Genomic DNA, 23,979 nt, shown 5'->3' with positions numbered 1-23,979 from the left:
CTCTGTGTAGCATACTCAGATGCAGTGTGACTCAGTACAAACTCTGTAAAGGCCAGGATGAAGTTTTACTCCAGTCTGCATAATAAACTGCTGGTCTGTTGTTCCTCCATCATTTAGCCATGTGGGGCCCCTAGTGGGACCCCATGTTGCCCACCCTTTGCCCCTTGGAGGCAAGTTGGTTGTAGTGGGTAAAGAAGTTTCTGGCTAGGGTGAACCCCCAGATGTCACCTGAGCTTGCCACAGAAAGCCCCAAATTAAAAAATAAATAAAAACCCATGCTGGAAACTTTTTTCTTGGAGAGGGAGAGCAGAGTGATAGTTCAAGTATTGGAGAAATGGGGATGAAGGTAAAGGAGGTGGATGATAGGAAGACTTTCTGCCTAGTACAGAAAGGACATTGTGTACTGTGCATACTGTCAAGCAGCACCAGGAGTTCTCCCTAAAAACGTATTATACGTTTTTAGGGGGAACTCCTGAGATAGTGTAAGCTTTAGTGTTAGTTTGTAGTGTAATATTGAGTTGTGTTGGCCTGTTGTTCCTCTGGCATTTAGCCATGGCCCCACATTGCCTGTCCTTGCCTCAGGGAGGCAGCTGGATGTAGTACAGGTAGAAAGTTCTCTGGCAGGGGGAGAACCCTTGATTGCACCTGAGCCTGCCAGGAAAGGGGGAAAAAAAAAAACGCTAGAAGAGGAAAACGTGAAAGGGCTGATGGTGAAGAGAGAGGGAACAGACGAAGAAGATTAAGTTGACAATAGGAAGGCTGTCCACCTGGAAATAGGAAGTTAAAGGGGTAGAGGGGGCACCCCTGTGGGAGGAGCCCATTTTCACATGGGGGGCTGTTATGGAAAAGTAAAAAGTTTGTGGTGGTAGGATCCACCAGGCGAAAAGTTGGGATGGGAGTGGGGGAAGAAAGTCATAGGGTCAGAGTGCTCTATGAGGAAGGGTGGGGGATTCTGCTCTGTGGATACCCAGTGCAACTCTGCATGAAATCCCACACTGGCCGGACTATCTGTAGCTGAAGTTAGCAGTTCCCACGTCATGCCTCAAAAGTGAGGGTGCATGTCATCAGCAAGGTAGGAGAAGTTCCCTGTGGGTTACCCCCACTGTATTCTAAGTGGGGGGCTACCAGAAAACTACATACATTCAAAGCTTTTGCACATCTTCCATTCTTGCAGATGCGCAAGTATACACACTTTTTATTATTATTATTATTACTAGTTTAGGGGCAGACTGGTAGGTAACGGTGCACAATAATTGCTCACTCATGTGCCTCTTTTCATACATCATCATCACTCCAGAGCAGGACACAAGCACCACCTAAATTGAATACAACAACACAACTATCAATACATCTACACTTTTTTTTTTTTTTTTTGACTCATCACAACTACATTCACTCAGCCACTGCACAGGTTACTCTACTTGTCCTCACATTTGTACATCATAACCCAAAAAAATACTGTTTTTTTTTTTTTTTTGTTTTTTTTCTTATATATATGTACACATATATTCAGGTTATGACGGTTAACATTTATTGGAGATTCTCATTCAGTCATCATTCACACACACCAATCCCTTTTATAACAGTACCCTGAATAGATGTAGCGCACGCACACACTTTATAGATTTTCCTCCCTCGGGGTTAAGTGGACCCACCCAGCAAGTTACACATATCAACACTAACTACACTGCCATGTACGTTCACTCAGACTTAACATACATTCCATCAAAAAAATTTCATTTCATGCTTGCACTGGGTGGGAAAATATTCTAGCAAGCCAGTTATTATCAGTACCTATTACAGCCAGGGAGAGGAAGTTTTCAAGGTGGAGGCAGGTTTTGCAGTTCAGGTTATCACTGCATGATTGCTTCTTCTAGTCTCAAAAGCCTTTTGAGCAAATTCAGAGACGGCCATATAATGCACATAATCAGAGATGAAAATTTGTTCATCTCCACTGCTTATGGGTCCTATTTTTGTCACGAGTATACATCTGTGGGGATGATAGTTGGGGCAGTCATATAAGACATGGGCCCAATCCTCATCAGCACCACAGTTACGTTTTTTGGTCCAGTGTAAGGTTAAGTTGACAGAGTTTTGCATTCAGGTAGCCATGTCCTGTTAGCAAAAATGTTGCATATAAGCCTAGTGCAAACCAGGGTAGGGATTTGGGGGAGACTAGGATTACTTGTGGCAGGAACCTCTTAATGACATCCCCATTATTTGATTGGTCCCATCTATCTTGCCATTGCTGGTGTAGACAGGTCAGTATCCTTTTCCTTTTCTGTTTAGGAGCTGTTAGGTCTATGTTGATACCTATGATATCAGTAGGGATCTGCCTACTGATATCATAGGTATCAACATAGACCTATGATATCAGTAGGGATCTGCCTTCTAAACCTATAGTTTAGTGCTCTTCGAATTAATTCCAAATCTAATGGCAGCACACCAGCCAGAACCTGCAGGGCAGGGCAGGGGTCCTGACCATGCGGTATTCCCTGGTAAATAGGATGACACGCTGGATGGGTCCTAGTTTAGCTCTATTGTTGACTAGTAACATTCTAGGGAACTAGACTCCAGCCCCATAAGTAATTACTGGGAGGAAGATAGCCTTATAAATGAAGGCTGAAATCTTCCTTTTTAAACCCCAGTTGGCCCTACTTATTCTAGCCATTATGCCAGCATACCTTCTCACAGTAGGCATAATTCAAATAGAGAAAGCATAATTCAAATAGCAGAAGACTACTATAGGGAATTATACAAGGAGCAAGGGAATGATGCCAGTAGTGGGGAAAATGGATCACAAATTAGTAACACATACCTGATATCCTTCCTAATGAGGTAGAACATGTGTTAAAGAAAATGAAGAATCAGAAAGCCCCAGGGGAAGATGAAGTTACTGTAGAGTTGTTAAAATTGAAGAGTGCATGTCATCAGCAACACAAAAACTGGCAAGACTCTTCACAAAATGCATTAGAAAAGGTGTGATGCCTAAGGATCATAGTTTTGCTGCATAAGAAAGGAGATAAATCAGAAATTAAAAATTATAGACCAATTAGCATGTTATCCCACATCTACAAGTTGTTCACAAGAGTCATTACTGACAGATTACAAAGAATACTTGATGAGAATCAACCGAAAGAGCAAGCTGGCTTTAGGACGGGATTCTCAACTATGGATCACCTTCACGTAATATCACAGCTAATGGAGAAAGCAAATGAATATAAAACACCATTATGGCTGGCATTTGTGGATTATGAAAAGGCATTTGACTCCATGCAGCATAAGGTAATGTTTCGGGCACTGGAAAGACAAGGCACAGATACCTCATATATTATGATTTTTGAAGAAAATATATATGAGAATGCTACTTCCTTTATTAGACTAGACAAAGACAGTAGTAAATTTAAAATTGAGAAAGGAGTTCAACAAGGAGACACAATATTCCCGAATTTGTTTACTGCTGCCCTTGAGGAAGCTTTCAGAAAATCAGACTGGTTGTAGAAAGGAGTCAATGTGAATGGAGAATACTTAAACCATTCACGATTTGCAGATGACATTGTGGTCATAAGCCACGATCCCAAAGAATTAGAGAAAAATCTTAATCAGTTATCCAGAGTTAATAAGAATTTTGGACTAAAGATGAATATGGCTAAAACAAAAGTAATGATGAACAAGTATGCCATAGAAAGGGACATAATGATTGAAGGAACAGTCTGGGACAAGTCATTAGCTGTGATAATGATAAATGGCTGGAAGTCAAGAGAAGAGTAAATTTTGGATGGACAGCATTCAGGAAATATAGTCACATACTGAGGAGCAATATCCCAATTTGTCTGAAACGTAAAATAATGAACCAATGTATACTCCCCACCATGACTTATGGAAGTGAAACTTGGGCACTCACCAAAAGAATGGAAGAGAAGCTGAGAACTACACAGTGAAGAATGGAACAAATTATATTAGGAATCAGACTGTTAGATAAGAAGAGAAACACATGGATTAGGCAGCAAACTCAAGTAAAGGACATTCTTATCAAACCTAAAGAACTAAAATGGTCTTGCGCAGGACACATAGCTCGAAGACATGATGGCAGATGGACTAAGAAAATAACAGAATGGTACCCAAGACGAGCTAGAAGAAAGCCTGGAAGACAACAACGGAGATGGATGGATGAAATTCATGAGTTTGTGGGTAGTAAATGGATGGTCGTTGCACAAAACAGAAGGAACTGGAAAGTTGCTGGAGAGGCCTTCATCCTGCAGTGGATTGAAAATGGTTGATGATGATGACCTTCTCACTTTTTTAAAACAAACATATTTTTTTTTGTGTATATTTCAATTTATTTTGATCACTTTAATTTAAAGTTTATGTATATATATTTCCCCCCCACCCATTTAGTTTATTTTGCCCATCCCACATCTTGTTAATTTTATTGGAGGGTACTTATGGGGGGAGATCACTGAAGTTCTGCCCACCAAAAGAGACAAGGTTATCCCGGTAACACTGTGTACTTTCATGATTTTAAAAATTGTCTCTATTTAGATGCACAGCAGGGTTTCAAATGAGTAGAAAACTCTAATCCAGGGGTTCCCAAACCTTTTGGTCAGAGTCCCCCTATGTAAAAATTCAGTAATCACAAAGATCCCCAAGAGCAATAAGCTTCAAGTTTATATATTTTATAAACAATTTTTTTAGAAAATGTATCCAGTTATGATTTGCAATGCATATTAAAAAAATTTAATGAACACTAACACTTACTGCATGTCTAATCTGAAGGATGTGGTTGATATGCTTTTAGAAGAATTTTAATCTTAGATCTCCATTATTTTCGAGATCTAGTTAAATTACTGTTAGCATGGCTAAATCCGACTTCTACCATGTATGAACTTGGAAAGGGCAATAATAAAGGCTTGACATTTTTATACAGTTTGGGGTAGTTTTCAATAATATTTTTACTTTGTCTAAAATCCCCTGAAACTTTCTTTTGAGTGCAGTGATTTAGCTTCTAGGTCCATCTTCATTTGAATAATTTCCTCTTGCAAATCTAGATCCAAATCGTCCCCATCACCCTCTGCATGAAATGGAGACATAATCCATTCTGGAACTTTCATATCTTCGAGATACTTGAATCTATTTTTAAAATCCTCTCTTTAGTGTTCGAGGTGAGCTACATTAATAAATATGTTGGCATCTGAAAAATTTCCTTCGGCTTCTTGTTCTAAAGGTGACATAGCACAAAGTTGGCTGTTAAGAGCATTTGCTTTTATTTTATTTATTACCTTAATACAAATTTGCAAAGCAGCATGCAATTCTTCACTTATGTTTTTGGCAACAAGGTGCTGTCTGTATAAAACACAATGTACTGTTTGTATTTTAAGATTTTCTTTTTAAGCTAAAGCTAAAAATCCTCTGTACTTGCCAACCATAGGTGGAGCCCCATCCGTTGCAATAGAGGTTGTATTACTAAAGGGAATGTCGTACTTTTGAAAATACTCTTGCACACCTCTGAAAATAGTTTCACCTTTGGAATAAGTTTTTAAAGATTTGGCAAAAAGGAATTCATCAATTAATGTTTTTTTACTCATACTGTAATACTGTACAAATGACATTAAAATATTTATACTTCCAAATGTTGACTCATCTAATTGCATAGCAAACAAACTCTTTCAGCTCTGAATTTACTGTAGTTTGGACATCATTTGCCCTTTCATTTTTGAATGTTTCATAGCATTATAACTAAATGTTTTCTCACATAAAAGACACATTTGTTTCGTTTCATTACTAGGAGAAGGCACAAACCTGAAATTTAAATATTCTACTGAATATTGACGACACTTTTTTTTTTTTTGTGTCAGACATGATCATTAGGAGTTTTCTGAAAGAAATTATTTCAACACAACTCGAACTCTTACTAAAATAATTTTAATAAGAAACTATTAAAACAAAATGAATAATCCACTCCCAAACACTACAGAACGAAAATATCTACTGACACTAGAAATAGCATTGACATTTGACAACAGCAATGGCGGTAAAACGAAAACTGAGCATGACCACTAGAACGAAAATCTGCACTAACTGAAACAATTTAGTTATGTTTTCAAGGGCACACAGTGATTGTCACCTCACATTGTGTCACTCGGAGAGGGAAGACCTCCCCCCTCCTGTGCCAATTGCGAGGTCGGTCATAGGAGACTCATTACTCCTACGTTATGTTATGTATCTGTTGTTCTCTTTGGGGAAAACTGAAGCGAAATGAATTGCCACGCTTCATCCTCTTCTTCAGATTTTGAAGAAGATTTAGAAAATGATTTTCTTATAGACGAGAACAGAGGTGGATTAAGGATGAAATAGGCCCCCAGCCATATTTAATTTTGGGTCCCCTTTAATATATACCTTTAATGTTTTATCACTACTTCAGAAAACATTTACACTGAAAATGAGGTCCCTCTTCGGGTGAAGCCCCCCCGGCCATGGCCGGTTTCTCCGTAGTGTTAATGTGGCCTTCGCCGAGAAAATAAAAGGGAGTAAACGATGGATACACAACATAAACTAAAAGAGAACAGAAATGGGCGAATTCCATCATTTACTGCAGGACTTAGAAGAAGATGAAAATCGTTTTAAGATGTACTTACGGATGAATAAAGTAGAATTTAATTTCCAATATAATTTAATAAGGATGATATACAAGGACAAAATACACAATTTCAAAATTCAGTCAGCGGTAAGGAAAAATTAGTTGTATGTTTAAGGAAAGTTGAAATACTGTAAGTTTTAATTTGGAATAAGGATTTATTCGGTCACAATACAAAACAAATTTTTTTAAAATTAAATTTAAAAACAAAAACAACTTCACAATGCTAAAAATTTAACTTGTTAGAAATTGTTATGAGTTTTACAAATTGAAATGTTCAACTTTTCCTTCTCTAAATTTGTAAATTGTAATTCTGTTGGTCTATTTTCCTCCTTTGTTCATCTTTGAGCATCTATGTGACTGGAAATGTTTCTATTATCATTTCCTCTATTTTCTTCTGTCAGCACGACAGAAACTTACTCCATATGAAATTTTTTGCTCTAACAGAAAACTGCAAACTCGTGGGGACGTGCATCGGCCTTCAAGGCCGATGGATTATCTTTTGACTACTTGTCTCCTACCAATAAACAAAATGGTCAATACAGCTCTCATGAAGAGGCCTCTGGAGTCAGGAACACTGTGATTCATCTATAATGCTACTAAAGCACTGACTCAAATCAATAAAATAAAATGAAATACAATGATATTATAACAAGAATGAAAAATAAAAGTGCTAAAAAGATGTTTAAAATTACTAAAAACCACTAAAACCGTAGCATTTGGCATCAGCGGCCGCCTTCATCAGCAGTAATGGTTACAAGTTATCCATCAATCTATATATGTACACCTATATGTCACGAACTACGGCACTTGCGTTTGGTCGACTTTCCTTGGATTGGAACCGGAAATGGCACTGGAACGAATCATTCCAAAACGTTCGTCTCTCCCTAGGATAAGGGCTTCAACAAGTGGATGAATATGACAGCCCTTGTCCCTATTAACACTATAGCATCCAGATGAACATATCCTTAGACTCTCTAACCATTTCCGGTTCCAAAACCATGTGCTTTATCCACAATCATGGCTTCTTTAGTTGTAATACCATGCTCCATTTCCCAGGCATGTTCAGCTACAGCTGAACCTCCATAATTAGCCATTTTGAGGGCCCTATCATGCTGTTGCCACCGTATACATCCCCTACTATCCGGGCATCTCAGAACCCATCGCTCGTATATTGCGCTCATGTCAGATATGCTGTGTGCAGCTTCCAGGCCGGAGACTGCACACTGTAATGTCCGCAATTGAAGATCCTATTGTGACTAATGACACTAGTGGGGTTGAATATGAAATTGAGTGTCTGAATTGTGGGAGAGACGAGACGTAGGCTGCGTGATTGCCTGGGGGGGGGGAGCATGACAGGGTGCTCAAGATTGCTAATTATGTAGGTTCAGCCGTAGCTGAACATGCCTGAGAAACTGGGCATGGTATTACGACTGAAAAAGCTGTGATTGTGGATAAAGCATGGTTTTTGGAACTGCAAATTGTTAGAGACTCTAAGGATATGTTCATCTGGACATTATAGCATTAGCATTAGTAGAGGCATTTGATGCAAGAAAGCAAGCTTATGCAGCATCAGCCAAAAATAAAATAAAATAAAATAAAAAATAAATAAATAAAAAATAACCACTTCCACTTCACCCCTCTGTTCATTCGAAATACCTGTCCAGCAGAGCCTTAAACTTATTTAGGCTATCAACTTCCATGACAAGAGATGGAAGTCTGTTCCACCAACCAACCACCCGCTGGCTAAAGGCAAATTTCCGCACGTCTATCCTACATCTATCTTTCCGCAATTTGAATTTATGCCCTCTCAGGTGATTATTCTGAGCAAAAGGAAGAATCTCAATCAGCACTGAGCATGCTCAAACTATTCAAGGCTTTATACACCTCTATCAGATCACCTCGCTGGTGCCTAGTCTCCAGACACTGTAATTTGCAAAACTTAAGCCTTTCTTCGTAAGAGAACCCCTTTGTTCCATTCACTAATCTTGTCGCCCTTCTCTGTACTCGTTCCAGCAGCTCTACATCCTTCTTGAAATGAGGCCTCCAGGCCTGTATACAGTACTCTAGGTGTGGCCTAACCATTGCCTTATACAAAGGAATAATCACCTCCTTATCCCTGCTAGAAAAATTCCTATATATCATTGACAATACACCATGAGCTACTCTTGCAGCCCGTCTGCACTGATCAGAGAACTTCATATCTGCCTGCACAATTACCCCCAGGTCCTTTTCATTCTCTACCACTGTCAGCGTAGTACCACAGAGTTGATACGTTGATCTGGGATTACTGTTTCCCATATGTAGTACTTTACATTTGTCAATGTTAAACTTCATTTGCCACCTCTCAGCCCATCTGCTCAACCTTTCCAGATCCTGTTGCAGCACCATAGTGTCAGTAGTGTCCTTGACAACCCTGCCAACCTTCGTATCGTCTGCAAACTTGGACATTAAGCTTGATATACCATCATCAATATCATTTATAAATACAGAAAACAATAATGGACCCAATACTGAACCCTGAGGGACTCCACTAATAACATTAGTCCATGATGAGCAGTGTCCATTGATTACCACTCTCCGTCTTCTCCCCCTCAACCGCCCCTTTATCTATAGCAGCAATTTGCCTCCAATGCCACACTGCTCCAATTTGTGCAGCAGTCTTCCATGTGCAACAGTATCAAAAGCCTTTCTAAGATCCAAGTATATAATATCAGAGTTATTCCCTGCATCCAGTTCTTTTGTGACTGCATCATAGTATCCAATCAAATTGGTCAGGCAAGATATCCCCTTAACAAAACCATGCTGTGTCCGAGCTATAACTGAAGTCTTGTCTAGATGATCCTGCAGTGCTTCTTTAACCAGTGCCTCCATTAATTTTCCGGGAACAGAAGTTAAAGTCACAGGTCTATAATTACTTGTGTCAGTCTTTGTCCTCCTTTGTGAATTGGGGTCACATTTGCAGATCTCCAGTCTATGGGTACCTCCCCTGAGTCCAAGAAAGCTCTCATAATTATGGCTAAGGGTTTGCTTACTTCCTTTGCTGCCTCCTTTAATATAACTGGATAGATCCCATCCCCTCCAGGTGCCTTTCTTGTGTTTATCTTCAACAATTTCTCCTCCACTTTACTCTCAGTTATTAAAAGATTCTCTAGCTTACTGCCAGAGTTGAATACACCTCTGGCATTCCCCTCGCTGAATAACTCCTCATGTGTGAATGTCAATGCAAAATATTCATTTAGTTTGTTAGCTGCCTGAGCAGGATCATCAACAGTTGACCCATCGATATCAAGTGGAGCAATCTGATTCATCCCCTTCCTTCTAGAGTTTACATAAGTAAAGAACTCTTTGCTGTTTTTCTTTGCATCCCTTGCCAAAGATTTCTCGTAATCTGCCTTCACCTGCCTAACCTCCTTTGTAACTTGGTTGCAGATCAACTTGTATCTATCATAGCCTTCTGTGTCACGTGTTAATTTGTATGTATCCCATGCATTTTTCTTCTCTGCCATATGTCTCCATCCATTTAGGCCTAAACCTTGTACATTATTTCTTTGTTGGTATGTAAAGCCTAGTAGCTTCCAAGATAAGTTCTTTGAATGCTTCCCATTTAGAATTTGCTGTTGGTAACATCATCAGTTGGTCCCACTGTATAGAATTTAAATACTGTCTCAAACCATCGTAGTCGCCTTTGCGAAAGCAATAACCCTTTCCTTTACCTCTAATGGCAGTTACCTCTTTGAGTAAATCCCACTTCAGCACACTGTGATCACTGCCACCTAGTGGTTCATTTATCTGCAGATTCTTAATGCATGAAGAATCACTACTGATAATCAAATCAAGAGTATTACTCCCTGTAGTTGCCTCCCGAACATGCTGATGTAGAAAACAATCATCCAATAAATCCACAAAAGCCTTGCTATTGTGTGAGTGACCAGCCCCCAAATTCCAGTCAATATCTGGGAAATTAAAATCCCCCATTATAAGACTCTCTGATTTACTGGCCTACTCTATTTCCCTGTACAGTTTCTTATTATACTCATCAGAGTCATTAGGCCTATAACACACTCCTACTCTCAATTTTAATCTCCCAATGCTTATGTCACACCAAACTGACTTGACACTGCACTGTCCAGCGATGTCGACTGGCTTCACTTCCTTGGATTTTATGTATTTCTTAACTAATAGCATAACCCCTCCTCCTTTCCTATCCTGTCTATCCTTTCTGTACATATTGTACTCCCCAAATTGCAGTTCTGCATTCCTTATATCTGTGTGACACCACGTCTCTGAAATCCCAACAATATCTGCCTTTGATGTTTTGAGCAATACCTTAAATTCATCAAATTTATTTACTAAACTCCTAGCATTGGTGTACACGCAAGTATACATACACCTGTTCTTTTTCTTAGCTCCCCTAACACAACCCATGTGTTTACTTGTACCCCAATGATTCCCAGCAGTCTCTGAAATATCCTGCATCTTATTTTCCAGGCTGCTGCTCATTGCAATAGAAGCAGTGCAAGAATCACTTTCACCTCTGCCAGTGCCTACTGTTAATCTATTAGTCCTTGTATCCCCCCAATCTAGCAGTTTTCCAACCCACCTAACACTGCCTCGATAGCATCAGCAAATATTCTTGCACCCTTTCTATTTAAGTGTATCCCATCCCTGTAGAAGAAGTCTCTCCTGTTAACAAGTACAGACCAGGCTGAAAAAAATTCTACCCCTGAGCCTTGCACAATCTTTCCAGGGCCGAATTGATCGACAGGGCTCTCATCATATACTCCCTCCTATCGTGTCTGGGCAGAATTGCAGACACTTTCAAATTCAACCCTAATTCACGGCTTTTTTTCAACAGTGACCTGTACTTGTTAAGAAATTGCGCCGATCTCTTACTCTTAATATCATTAGTGCCAACGTGTACAACTATATCACCTTTTGTGCCCTTAAAAGAAGATATCTGCTCTACAGCGTCATCAACCTTTGCCCCTGGCAGACATACCCTGGTCCTGTTCCACCTATCCTTTTTACAAAGCATGTTTCCCGTTTCCCTGACAATAGAGTCACCAACAACTACTAGTTCCTTTGGGACCATTTCATTCTGCTTTGGGGGCTGCCGCCATGTTGCGTGATGACCCAGTGCAAGCTCTGGCATTGGTGTGGGCAGCTGAGAGCTTGATGGGCCCTCACTTTTAATCCTTCGAGGGCATCCACCCTATCCTTCAAGCTCTCATATAGGCCCATAACAACACTGAGTTGTCGCCTGATTTCCTTACACTCTTTGCATCGCGCACACACAAAGACATCCCCCATGGCAGTATCAGGTCCCGTACTCGACTGCTTCGCAAACATCAAGTAAACAGTGCATTTTAAAAGACTATGATTCAGAGGGCAACTGCCCCCCTCAGTTCTCCCCTGAGCCACAGCACTCCCATTAGCTTGAGCCTTTTGCTTTGCTGCTCTGGTCTGAGTCATGATTTCTATTTAATTTCAATAAAATTTCAATTTCAGTACAAAATTAAAACCCTAAACTTGTATCCCAACACTTATAACGCCATATTTATGTTTCAGTATCGAGTGTTATCTACGAAATCCCTTTATATAACTTCCGTATTAAGTTCAGTCTTACTTATTTATTTTTACTAATTATTTATGTTACGCTACCTAAGTCGTTATATGTATAGTTAAAAGTACAATTTAATTAACAATGAAGTTCAACAAGATTAATAGATTTTACTGATTAATTGACAATATTATGTACTATACTATACTATACTAAGCTTATGCTATCTAGATAGAGATATTTTGTATCGCGTAACAATGGCGGCAATTTACGAACAGTAAACACGTGGATTTGATACCCTTACCGATACTATAGTCTTAATGGAGATAAGGGCTGTTATATTCATCCACTCTTTGAAGCCCTTATCCTAGAGAGAGATGAATATTTTGGAATAGTTCGTTCCAGTGCCATTTCCAATGCATGGGAAGTGGACCGAATGCAAGTGCCGTAGCTCATGTTGTGTACCTGCTGGTGATGTACAGGCATACATATATAGATTGTTGGATAACCTGTAACCATTATTGCTGATGAAGGCGGCTGTTGTTGCTGAAAGCTATGGTTTAGTAATTTTAAACATCTTTTTAGTGCTTTTATTTTTCACTCTTGTTATAATATCATCTTATTTTATTTTATTTTATTTTAATATACAGTTTATACAGTCAGTATATTTATTTAATAAAGGTATTTTATTGATTTAAGTCAGTGTTTTAGTAGCATTATAGATGAATCAATATATCATGAGCTGGATATCATCATTCTTCTCTTTGTTGGTGATTGCCTTCTACTTCTCTCTCTCAGGGTAACTAGGGAACTTTTTTTTCTTTGGCTGTTGCAGCATAAGCCTCAGGCTTCCTTGCACCATATAGCTAATAATAATAATAGTAATAATAATAGCCCTCTCTCTCCCTCATATATTTGACTTGTTTCCATGTAACCTCACATGAGGTGACAATAGTGTGATTCCACCCTAAGCCACTTTGCTGACTGCCCAAGTTAATGACTTATTTCATTAACGACTTATTTCGTATACTAATTCTAGATTTCTAGAATTATCTTAGTGAGGAAATAGTTTCTTTAAAGACCCCTAAAATAATCTTACCAACCCCAGTGGCTTTATTAGGGCCCAAAGACCCCTGGGGGTCACTACCAACCACTTTGGGAATCCCTGCTCTAGTGTAATCATTATTTTTTTCCATATTATTGCCATAACATACTGTTTCTCTTTAAAATGCATTTTTAATAACAAATATGGTTTATTGTCCTCTTTATAACTTTAAAATCAATCAGGTTTCAATTTTTATAAATTTTTTTGATAGAAAAATATTAACCTTTGCCTAGGTGTATATAACTATTTTTTATTTTTTAAATAGGAATGTTACATGATCACTTTGGAAATTATGTAGTAGCATTTTTGTTAGCTGGTACACCTCCAATTATTGGAGCCATGCTTATGTGTTTCATTGATGGAAAGGCAAAGGTGGGTGTGAATCTTTAATTTGTTATATATATATATATATTAATGACAACAGTTGGAGATTATTCAAACAGAAACAACTTTAATAAGAAACAGTGGTCATCGAATATAATTAAAAATATGTTGATAAACTATAGGATGAGACAAACAAGTCAGAATACTCTTTTATCGTAAGTTTTCTAAAGTATAGAAACAAAATTTTTATTATTTAAAAAACCCAAAATGTTTTTATGTCCATATAAAAAGGTATGTTAAACTTAAAATTCATTATGCTTAAATGCATGAAACAGTCTTTTCAGCACATTTTTGCTAATTTTTAAATATCACGCATATCACAGAACAATTGACTGTGTGAGTATAACGAATAATATACTGTATATACAAAGGCAGGTGGAGTGGGTCAGTAGATTGGAATGTATTATAATGAGGAACTTTTCTAACTTTCCAGATATTCAATGGACTTGTGGGTTGGTCACTCACACAAATTTTCTAGATGTACTGTATGGCTGTTTTATACAGTAGCATATTAGACATATAAGAAGGGAAAGCTAAACTCTTGACCTGATTATCAGCATTGACTCATCATTCATTAAGAATAAAGGAACAACCAAATAGCAATGACCATAACATATTGATGTGAGATATACTTAAAGATATAACTACTGTAAAGGGGAAGGGATTTTGCTTTTGTAAAGGCTACTACATTGGTCTTGAACAGTTCTGAATTCTTTTCACTGGGACCAATTGATGTTACCTACTACAAATTCAAAAAGGGAGGCATTTGTGGAAGTAATCATAGAAAATACTAAAATTTTTATACCAATTAAGAGATATAGTTCAATGTTTAGATTTAAATAGATATCAGATGAACTGATGAGACTAGTAGCAGAGAAGAAAAATGTGTGGAATGCTTGTAAATTAACACTAACAATTAAGTTGCTGGAATTCTATAGCAACTAAGCACCAGTCTGCAGTCAGGTCACGAAGGGGATTAGGCAAGCAAAGAAGGATTATGAGAGATCCTTGGCTAAGAATGCAATGCAAAGAAGCAAAGACTTCTTTACTCATGTTAACACCAGAAGGAAGGGGGGGGAAGAACATCAGCCCACTAGATTTGAACTACATAAGAATGCAATGCAAAGTAGCAAAGACTTCTTTATTCACGTTAAAACCAGAAGGAAAGGGGGTAACAACATCGGCCCACTAGATTTGAAAGATATAAGTACTGATAATGCAAATGTATCTAAAAATAGAAAGAGGTATCTAACAATAATAGGCCTGTATGCACCGGAAGAAGGTAGAGAGGAAGACAGCTCTGAATTTTACAGCCAACTTCTGAGGAAAATATAAAAAGTAAACAAGAATGACATGCTGCTCCTGCTGGTAGACAAGAATGCTAGAGTAGCATTAGTAGAGGCATATGATGCAAGAAAGCAAGCTTATTCAGCATCAGCCAAAAAAAAAAAAAAAAAACACAACCACTACTCCCATTTCACTCCTCCGTTCGTTCGAAATACCTGTCCAGCTGAGCCTTAAATTTGTTTAGGCTATCAACTTCAACAACAAGTGATCGAAGTCTCTTCCACAAACCAACTGCCCGCTGGCTAAAGGCAAATTTCCGCACATCTATCCGACATCCGTCCTTCCTCAATTTGAATTTATGCCCTCTCAGGTGATTATTCTGAGCAAGAGGAAGAATCCCATCGGCACATTGAGCATGCTCAAGCCATTCAAAGCCTTATACACTATCAGATCACCTCGCCGATGCCTAGTCTCCAGACTCTGTAATTTGCAAAACTTATGCCTTTCTTCTTAAGAGCAACCCTTTGTTCCATTCACTAATCTTGTTGCCCTTCTCTGTACTCGTTCCAGCAGCTCTGCATCCTTCTTGAAATGAGGCCTCCAGATCTGTATACAGTACTCAAGGTGTGGCCTGACCAATGCCTTATACAAGGGAATAATCACATCCCTATCCCTGCTAGAAAAATTCCTGTATATCATTGACAAGACACCATGAGCTACTTTTGCAGCTCGTCTGCACTGCTCACAGAACTTCATATCTGCCTGCACAATTACCCCCAGGTCCTTTTCATTCTCTACCACTGTCAGCGTAGTACCACAGAGTTGATACGTTGATCTGGGGTTACTGTTTCCCATATGTAGTACTTTACATTTGTCAATGTTAAACTTCATTTGCCACCTCTCAGTCCATCTGCTCAACCTTACCAGATTCTGTTGCAGCAGCATAGCATCAGTAGTGTCCTTAACAACCCTGCCAACCTTTGTATCGTCTGCAAACTTGGACATTAAGCTTGATATACCATCATCAATATCATTTATAAATACAGAAAACAACAATGGACCCAACACTGAACCCTGAGGCACTCCACTAATAACATTAGTCCACGTATTGATTACCACTCTCTGTCTTCTGCCATTCAACCATCCCTTTATCCATAGCAGCAGTTTGCCTCCAATGCCACACTGCTCCAATTTGTGCAGCAGTCCTCCATGCGCAACAGTATCAAAAGCCTTTCTAAGATCCAAATATATAATATCAAAGTTATTCCCTGCATCCAGTTCTTTTGTGACTACATCATAGTATCCAATCAAATTGGTCAGACAAGACCTGCCCTTAACAAAAGGGCAGGTCTTGGCTCTAACTTAACAAGACCTGCCCATGCTGTGTCTGAGCTATAACTGAATTCTTGTCTAGATGATCCTGCAGTGCTTCTTTAACCCGTGCCTCCATTAATTTTCCTGGAACCGAAGTTAAACTAACAGGTCTATAATTACTTGTGTCAGCCTTTGATCCTCCTTTGTGAATTGGGTACCTCCTTGAGTCCAAAGAAGCTCTCATAATTATGGCTAGGGGTTTGCTTACTTCCTTTGCTGCCTCCTTTAATATAACTGGATAGATCCCATCCACCCCGGGTGCCTTTTTTATGTTTATCCTCAACAATTTCTCCTCCACTTTCCTCTCAGTTATTAGAAAATCATCTAGCTCACTGCCAATGTTTACTTCACCTACGACATTCCCCTTCCTGAATAACTCCTCATGTGTGAATGTAGATGCAAAATACTTGTTTAGATTGTTAGCCACCTGAGCAGGATCCTCAACTGTTGAACCATCAACATCCAGTGGACCAATCTGATTCATCCCTTTCCTTTTTGAGTTTAAATAGGTAAAGAACTCTTTTCTGTTTTTCTTTGCATCCTTTGCCAAGGATTTCTCATAATCTGCCTTTGCCTGCCTAATCTTCTTTGTGACTTGGTTACAGACCAACATATATCTATCATAGGCTTCCATGTCACCCATTAATTTGTATGTATCCCATGAATTTTTCTTCTCTGCCATATGTCTCATTAGTTCATCTGACAATCATTTAGGCCTGAACCTTGAACAATATTTCTTGGTTGGTATGTAAAGTCTGGTAGCTTCCAAGATTAGTTCCTTGAATGCTTCCCATTTTGAATTTGCTGTTGGTAACATCATCAGTTGGTCCCACTGTATAGAATTTAAATACTGTCTCAGACCATCATAGTCACCTTTACGAAAGAAAAAACCCTTCCCTTTACCTCTGATGGTACTTACCTCCTTAAGTAAATCCCACTTCAGCACACTGTAATCACTGCCACCTAGTGGTTCCTTTATCTGCAGATTCTTAATGCATGAAGAATCACTACTGATAATCAGATCAAGAGTATTACTCCCTCTAGTTGCCTCCCGAACATGCTGGTGTAGAAAACAATCATCCAATAAATTCACAAAAGCCTTGCTAGTGTGTGAGTGACCAACCCACAAATTCCAGTCAATATCTGGGAAATTAAAATCCCCCATTATAATACTCTCTGATTTACTGGCCCATTCTATTTCCCTGTACAGTATCTTATTATACTCATCAGAGTCATTAGGCCTATAGCACACTCCTACTCTCAATTTTGATTTACCTATGCTTATGTCACACCAAACTGACTCGACACTGCCCTGTCCATCGATATCGACTGGCTTCACTTCCTTGGATTTTATGTGTTTCTTAACTAATAGCATAACCCCTCCTCCCTTCCTATCCTGTCTATCCTTTCTGTAGACGTTGTACTCCCCAAATTCCAGTTCTGCATTCCTTATATCTGTGTAACACCACGTCTCTGATATCCCAACAATATCTGCCTTTGATGTTTTCAGCAATACCTCATATTCATCAAATTTATTTACTAAACTCCTAGCATTGGTGTACATGCAAGTATACATGCACCTGTTTCTATTCTTAGCTACCCTAACACAACCCATGTGTTTACTTGTACCGCAGTGACTTCCAGCAGTCTCTGAAATATCCTGCATCTTGTTTTTCGGGCTTCTGCTCATTCCAATAGAAGCAGTGCAAGAATCTCTTTCACCTCTGCCAGTGGCTACTGTTAATCTATTAGTCTTTGTCTCCCCCCAAGCTAGCAGTTTTCCAACCCACCTAACACTGCCTCGATAGCATCAGCAAATATTCTTGCACCCTTTCTATTTAAGTGTATCCCATCCCTGTAGAAGCAATCTCTCCTGTTAACAAGTACAGACCAGGCTGAAAAAAATTCTACCCCTTGAGCCTTGCACAATCTTTCCAGGGCCGAATTGATCGACAAGGCTCTCATCATATACTCCCTCCTATCGTTTCTGGGCAGAATTGCAGACACTTTCAAATTCAACCTTACTTCACGTAGGAAACATAAAAATCCAAAACAACTTAAGCAGCTTTGGAGAACCAACCAAAAATAGAAATGGCCAAAGATTAATTTATTTCTCGATCTATAATAATTTAAAAATAATGAGCATAATATTTAAACATAGATGCACACAAATATACATGATCCACAAGAGGAACAAAATCTATTATAGATTATACCTTGGAAAACAGCAAAATAGGAAAATCTGTACTCAACACAAGAGTTTTTAGAGGATATGAAATTGAATCAGACCACTTGTTAACTGTGACTACCCTGAGATTCCCTCCACCAAGGCTGAGGCATAAAAAGGAACAAACTATCTCAAGAATGTATATATAAAGTAAGTTCCTAAATTATCCCAAAATTTGGAAGAAATATCAATAAGAAATTGATAAATTAACAAATCATCTTGTAGGAGTCAATATAGAAGATAACTGGAGCTACCTTGACAAAACCTTAGAAGAATCAGCAGCTGGGTGTGAAAAAACAATGATGGAGAAAACAGGGGCTGTGACAGTGGGATGTGGAAATTAACACTATAATTCAGGAGAAAAGAAATGCATATAAAAAATGGATAACACAAAAAACTAGAAGATGAAGTGGAATATTAACGAAAAAGACACAGAGATCAATGGAACAACTTTGTCACCAACTTAGAAAAAGACATTAATAAACCCCCTACTAGAGCAGGAGTTCTTAACCTTTTGCTTTGAGGGGGCAATATTTTGCATCTTACAATAAGTGCAAGCACCATATATTAAAATATAATTTTTTTTGCTTAAAGATTAAAAATGCATTTTTTAAATTACTTTTTTAGTCTCATTACACATACAAGAATTATATTTCTCAATTAAAATTTTTGGGTGTAAATATTTATTACCTTATCATTGTGAACCTTAACTTTGAAGAGATGATGCCAAACTTTTGAAATTAATTTCTCCATTATGAAGAGATAATCGCAAATTTTCTTCCAACAATCTTGCCCTTTTTTTTTTGTTTTTGATATTGTTCGTTAATGAAAAAGCACTTTGAACACTTCTCTTTGTAATAAAGGAAATTTTTTGCAGTCAGAAGAACCTCAAAATTTTAAAATAGTTTTGTGTTGGAAAAGACTTTTCAGCTGCTACTTCATTTTGATTGAAAATTTATTCCAATTTAATGATTTCAAAATTTCTGTAATTTATCATTAATTCAAATTTTGGGAGGTGCCCTTTCAAGTATTCAAATCTTTCTTGGAATTGATCACTAAGGTCTTTGATTCATTCATTCATACATTCATTACAAACAGTGGGCACTCCCAGCAATTTCCTCCAGACATTTTTTAAGAGTAGGAAAATAAAGCAAATTTCCTTTTAAAACTTTTAAAGTTTTTTCTCAAATGCAATAATCTCTTCGTATAAAACTACCACAAATTTATCTTTTCCCTGTAGCCTCAAATTTAACTCATTTAAATGGCTGAAGATGTCAGCCATGAATGAAAGTGTAATCTTGAAATTGTCAGTAAAACTTTCACTGAAAAGGTTTTCTTTATTGCTTTCTATTAGAAAAGCTTTTACTTCTTCAAACACCTCCCAAATTCTGGAGAGCACCTTTCCATGATTGAACCTCTGATGAGTAATAAGATCAGAATGTGGTGCTTGAAGATGTTTCAAAAATATTTTTAGAAGTTGCTTATTTAGGGATTTAGCAATAAAACAGTTGATGACTTTAACAATGACTTCAAAACATCCTATGATTTCTTTTTGATCTTTCATTCATGAATACAAGGCCTCAATATGAATCAAATAGTGATAATGCACAAAATTAGGTATCCTTTCATCTCTGTTAAGATAAACAATAAGGCCTTTGTTTTTACTTATCATCGAAGGCTTACCTTCCATGATCAATAGTTACCATCAGTAACTATTGATAAAAGTTTACTCAGGTCAATTTTGTGCACTGTGAGAAATTTCCTAAGTGCATCATATACACCTTTTCCAGTTTATGACAAGAAAATGGCAAAATAGCCAAAAAATCTTCTTTGCAGCTGCCATCATGTTGAATCAAATTCACAAAAGATGATTTGTGATATGCGTGAAACATCAGTTGACTCATAAAGTGCCAGTGAAAAAAAAAAATATATGCAACTTTCGATTCTACCTAATAATTCATTGAATATTACATCTGTCATTTTATGAACTCAATTTGAAACTGTATCATTACTCAAAGAAATATTTTTGGCAGAGCTAATCAAGGTAGCTTTCTGTTTTTCTGGTAAGATGCTAGCAAGCACTTCTAATGATGAGACTGCACAAGATAGAGGGGGGATCAAAGGGTGACATAAATAATTACAGACCTGTTAGCTTGACTTCTGTTCAGGGAAAATCGTAGACTGAATGGTTAAAGAAATATTGCAGGATCATTTTAACAGGAATGGAATTACAGTAGACTCTTGATTTTCCTAGATAGATGATAAAAAACAAATCCTGGATAATCGATTTCCCGGTTAATCCAAAAATACAGAAGTCCTCGACATATGTAAGCTAAGTTGTTGTTATTTGGTTTTTAGATACTGGAGCAATATGGCCTTAGTTGCATTAGCAACTAAGGCCATATTGCTCCAGGGATATACAGTGGTCATTCCCTGACCTTTCCGCCTCCTCCATATTTGGGCTCGAACCCTGGTCTAATCAAGAAGCGTGTGCTACACACTGCTGCTCCTGCCCACCTGGATGTAAGCTAAGACGTAACTTCTTATTTCATCGAGTTTTACATAACTTGGGAATGACTAATAACAAATTGCTATTATGTTATTATTGACAAATCCAAATTCAGTGCGTTACTTGTTAATCTTTCACCATTTTCATACATTCTTATTAGTTTAATTTTCTAATCCAAATCAATCGCTTCCCTTTTCTTGGTAGATTTACTAGTACCTCTGTCACTTAGTCGGCACCATGATAACTGTCAAATGAAATTTTCCATAAAGAACTTCACGGGGTTAAGGTGAAATCTCACTATTATCACTCCACACAAGCTCACATTTCTGGAGGTTACTACCATAAAATAATAAAAACAAATTGCACTTTCCATGTTATTTGGGCTTTTCTCTTTGTGCATCTAATTATAAATGGGTAGTAAACTCGATCTTATTGCATTTGCGAAAATACCAATAGCTGGAATTCTGTGGGTTTTTACATTATGGTGTCCCCTTCACTGAAATCTTCAATCATATGAAAAAAGAAAACCATAAAATTGTAAGAATCTTCTCCTTTCCTATTTTTTTGCTTGTTACTCTGTACCTCACTTGTGCAATTTGTGCGTACTGTGATCGTCGTTATTGATTGCTTAGTGTTATTATTATTTTTTAAATTTTACAATCCTGAGTGAAAAAAATTTACGTAAATCCATAGTTGCATAAGTCAGGAACTTACTGTATCGAAAAATGTTCAGCAACCTACGTAAAAAATATGGCGATAGATAAAAAACGAAAAAATTTACCATGTACTATTCGCATGTCCAGTACGATGCTTTTTTGCGATGTAAATTTTAAATCTAATAGCTTCCCTTTATTTTTTACGATGTTGCATATGGTTTGGTCACTAAAGATTTAACTGAGGCACCGTTTTCAAACTTTTGAATAATTTCAAGTTTTTGTTTAACTGAAAGCGCAACTCTTTTGCATTTACCCATCATTTTCGCGATTTCAAAAAAAAATATGTATTTACTATAAAAAAAATTTCAACGTCCCTGACATAAATAATGAGATGAAATTTGTCTTTTTGCATTGCAACGGAACACAACAATCGACATGATGCACTAAAACAAACTAAACATTTGGTCTCTCTTTTTTTTTTTTTGAGAGGTGGGTGTGAAGACAGCGGGGTTGCAAGATAATGGGTACACTAATCTCCAAATGATGACTTATAACGCCGCTTCTCGTCGCTTATTTCCGACTTGCGAAACATCTGTTTATAACTACTGTATTCTAGTCATTACTTGAATTTTATGATTTTTGGTTGATTTTTTTTTTAATTTGGAGTCTTGAAGTATCCCGGGATTAACCGGGATACTTCAAGATCACAGCATGGGTTTGTTAAGGGGAAATCTGTCTGATCAATCTGGTTAGCTATTGTGATGCAATAACAAAGGAACTGGATGCAAATAATTTTGACATCATATATTTAAATTTCGGTAATATTTCGACACTGTTCCACACGAAAGTCTGCTATACAAATTGCAGCAGTGTGGCATTAAGGACAAGTTTTTGCTAGTCTTTGGTGCTGAGCCCCCTTACTATATTTATTAACCCTATCAGTGAAGGCAAATCAAGCTTACTGTCAAGTTTGCAGATAATACAATGGTTGGCAGGGGGATTAAAGACAGGAATCAAGGCATACTACTGCAACAACACCTAGATAAATTAGGCAGATGGAGTGAAAAGTGGCAATTGAGGTTTAACATTGGTAAATGCAATGTAGTGCATATTAGCAGTAGGATTACCAGAATAACAGTCAATTAGGTGGGCACCAACTAAGTTTTGTTCTCTACCACACTCAGTGATGAAGAACAAAAGAGACCTAAGGGTAATTGTATCGTCCAACACGAAGTTCCCCAAGAAGTGCAGATAGGCTGCTAGAACAGCTCATGATGTTCTGTCAGTGATATATAGGTACTTTGCCAGAAGGGCAAGGAGGTGATTATCCCATTGTATAAGCCAGTGGTTAGGCCACAATCCGAGTACCGCATACAAATCTGGAGGCCTCATTTTAAGAAAGATGTGGATCTTTTGGGAACACTACAGAGAAGAGTAAACAAATTGGTAAGAACACTAAAGGGTACTCTTACCACAAAAGACTTCACTTCTGCAAATTGCAGCACTTGGAAACCAGGCATCTGCAAGGATAAGGCTTGAAATGGATTGAGTGGACTTGATGATAGTACTCAACGGCATCCATTGAGTATCCTTTGAAGAAAACAACACTATAGAATCATTATTTGAATTCAATTGAAGAACTTAAACTCTGAAAAATATAGTTAGTGAAACAACAGGTGAAGTAGAATTTACTGGAAAAGATAAACTCAAAGTAGAAATGTTCACTGCAATTATAAATTAAATACTCAAAGAACTAGAACAATGACTTAAAGCATATCAAGACTGCTGCAGCAAGACCCCAAAAAAAATTAGGCAGATGGGCTGAGAAGTGACAACTGAGGTTTAACATCAGTAAATGCAAGATATGGCATATAGGTAGTAGTAATCCCAGAATAACATGCCAATTAAGTGATACCATGCTCAAGGGTGGTGGAGTATGAAAGAGGCCTAGGGGTAACTGTAGAGTCTGACATGAAGTTCTCAGAGCAGTGCAGATGGGCTGCTAGAACAGCTCATGGTTTATTGTCAGTGATATACAGGAGTAAGAAGGTGATTATCCTATCACATAAGGCATTGGTTAAACCTCATATTGAGCTGTTCAGGCTGACGTGAAGTTCTCGGAGCAATGCAGGCAGTCTGCTAGAATAGCTCATGGTGTTTTGCCAATGATATACAGGAACAAGGAGATGATTATCCCATTGTATATGGCAATGGTCAGCCCCTATCTTAAGTAATGCATA

General features: G+C 37.9%; 1 protein-coding gene across 3 annotated transcripts in view; it reads left to right on the top strand.

Moving 5' to 3' along the window:
* Positions 1-23,979, top strand: part of LOC150091451 (monocarboxylate transporter 10-like) — a 243,362-nt gene that overhangs the window by 204,752 nt on the left and 14,631 nt on the right. For all 3 annotated transcript variants that reach the window (XM_090384019.1, XM_090384013.1, XM_090384006.1), the window contains one exon: positions 13,568-13,674. In XM_090384019.1, coding sequence (XP_090240145.1) covers positions 13,568-13,674 — 107 coding nt within the window. The remainder of the gene's footprint in view (positions 1-13,567; positions 13,675-23,979) is intronic.

The sequence above is a fragment of the Mastigoproctus giganteus genome, chromosome 1, assembly GCF_048544385.1.
Source record: "Mastigoproctus giganteus isolate SK-2022 chromosome 1, ASM4854438v1, whole genome shotgun sequence".
Taxonomy (NCBI): domain Eukaryota; kingdom Metazoa; phylum Arthropoda; class Arachnida; order Uropygi; family Thelyphonidae; genus Mastigoproctus; species Mastigoproctus giganteus.
The sequence above is the reverse complement of the archived record's forward strand: the minus strand, read 5'-3'. Positions and strand labels throughout refer to the sequence as shown.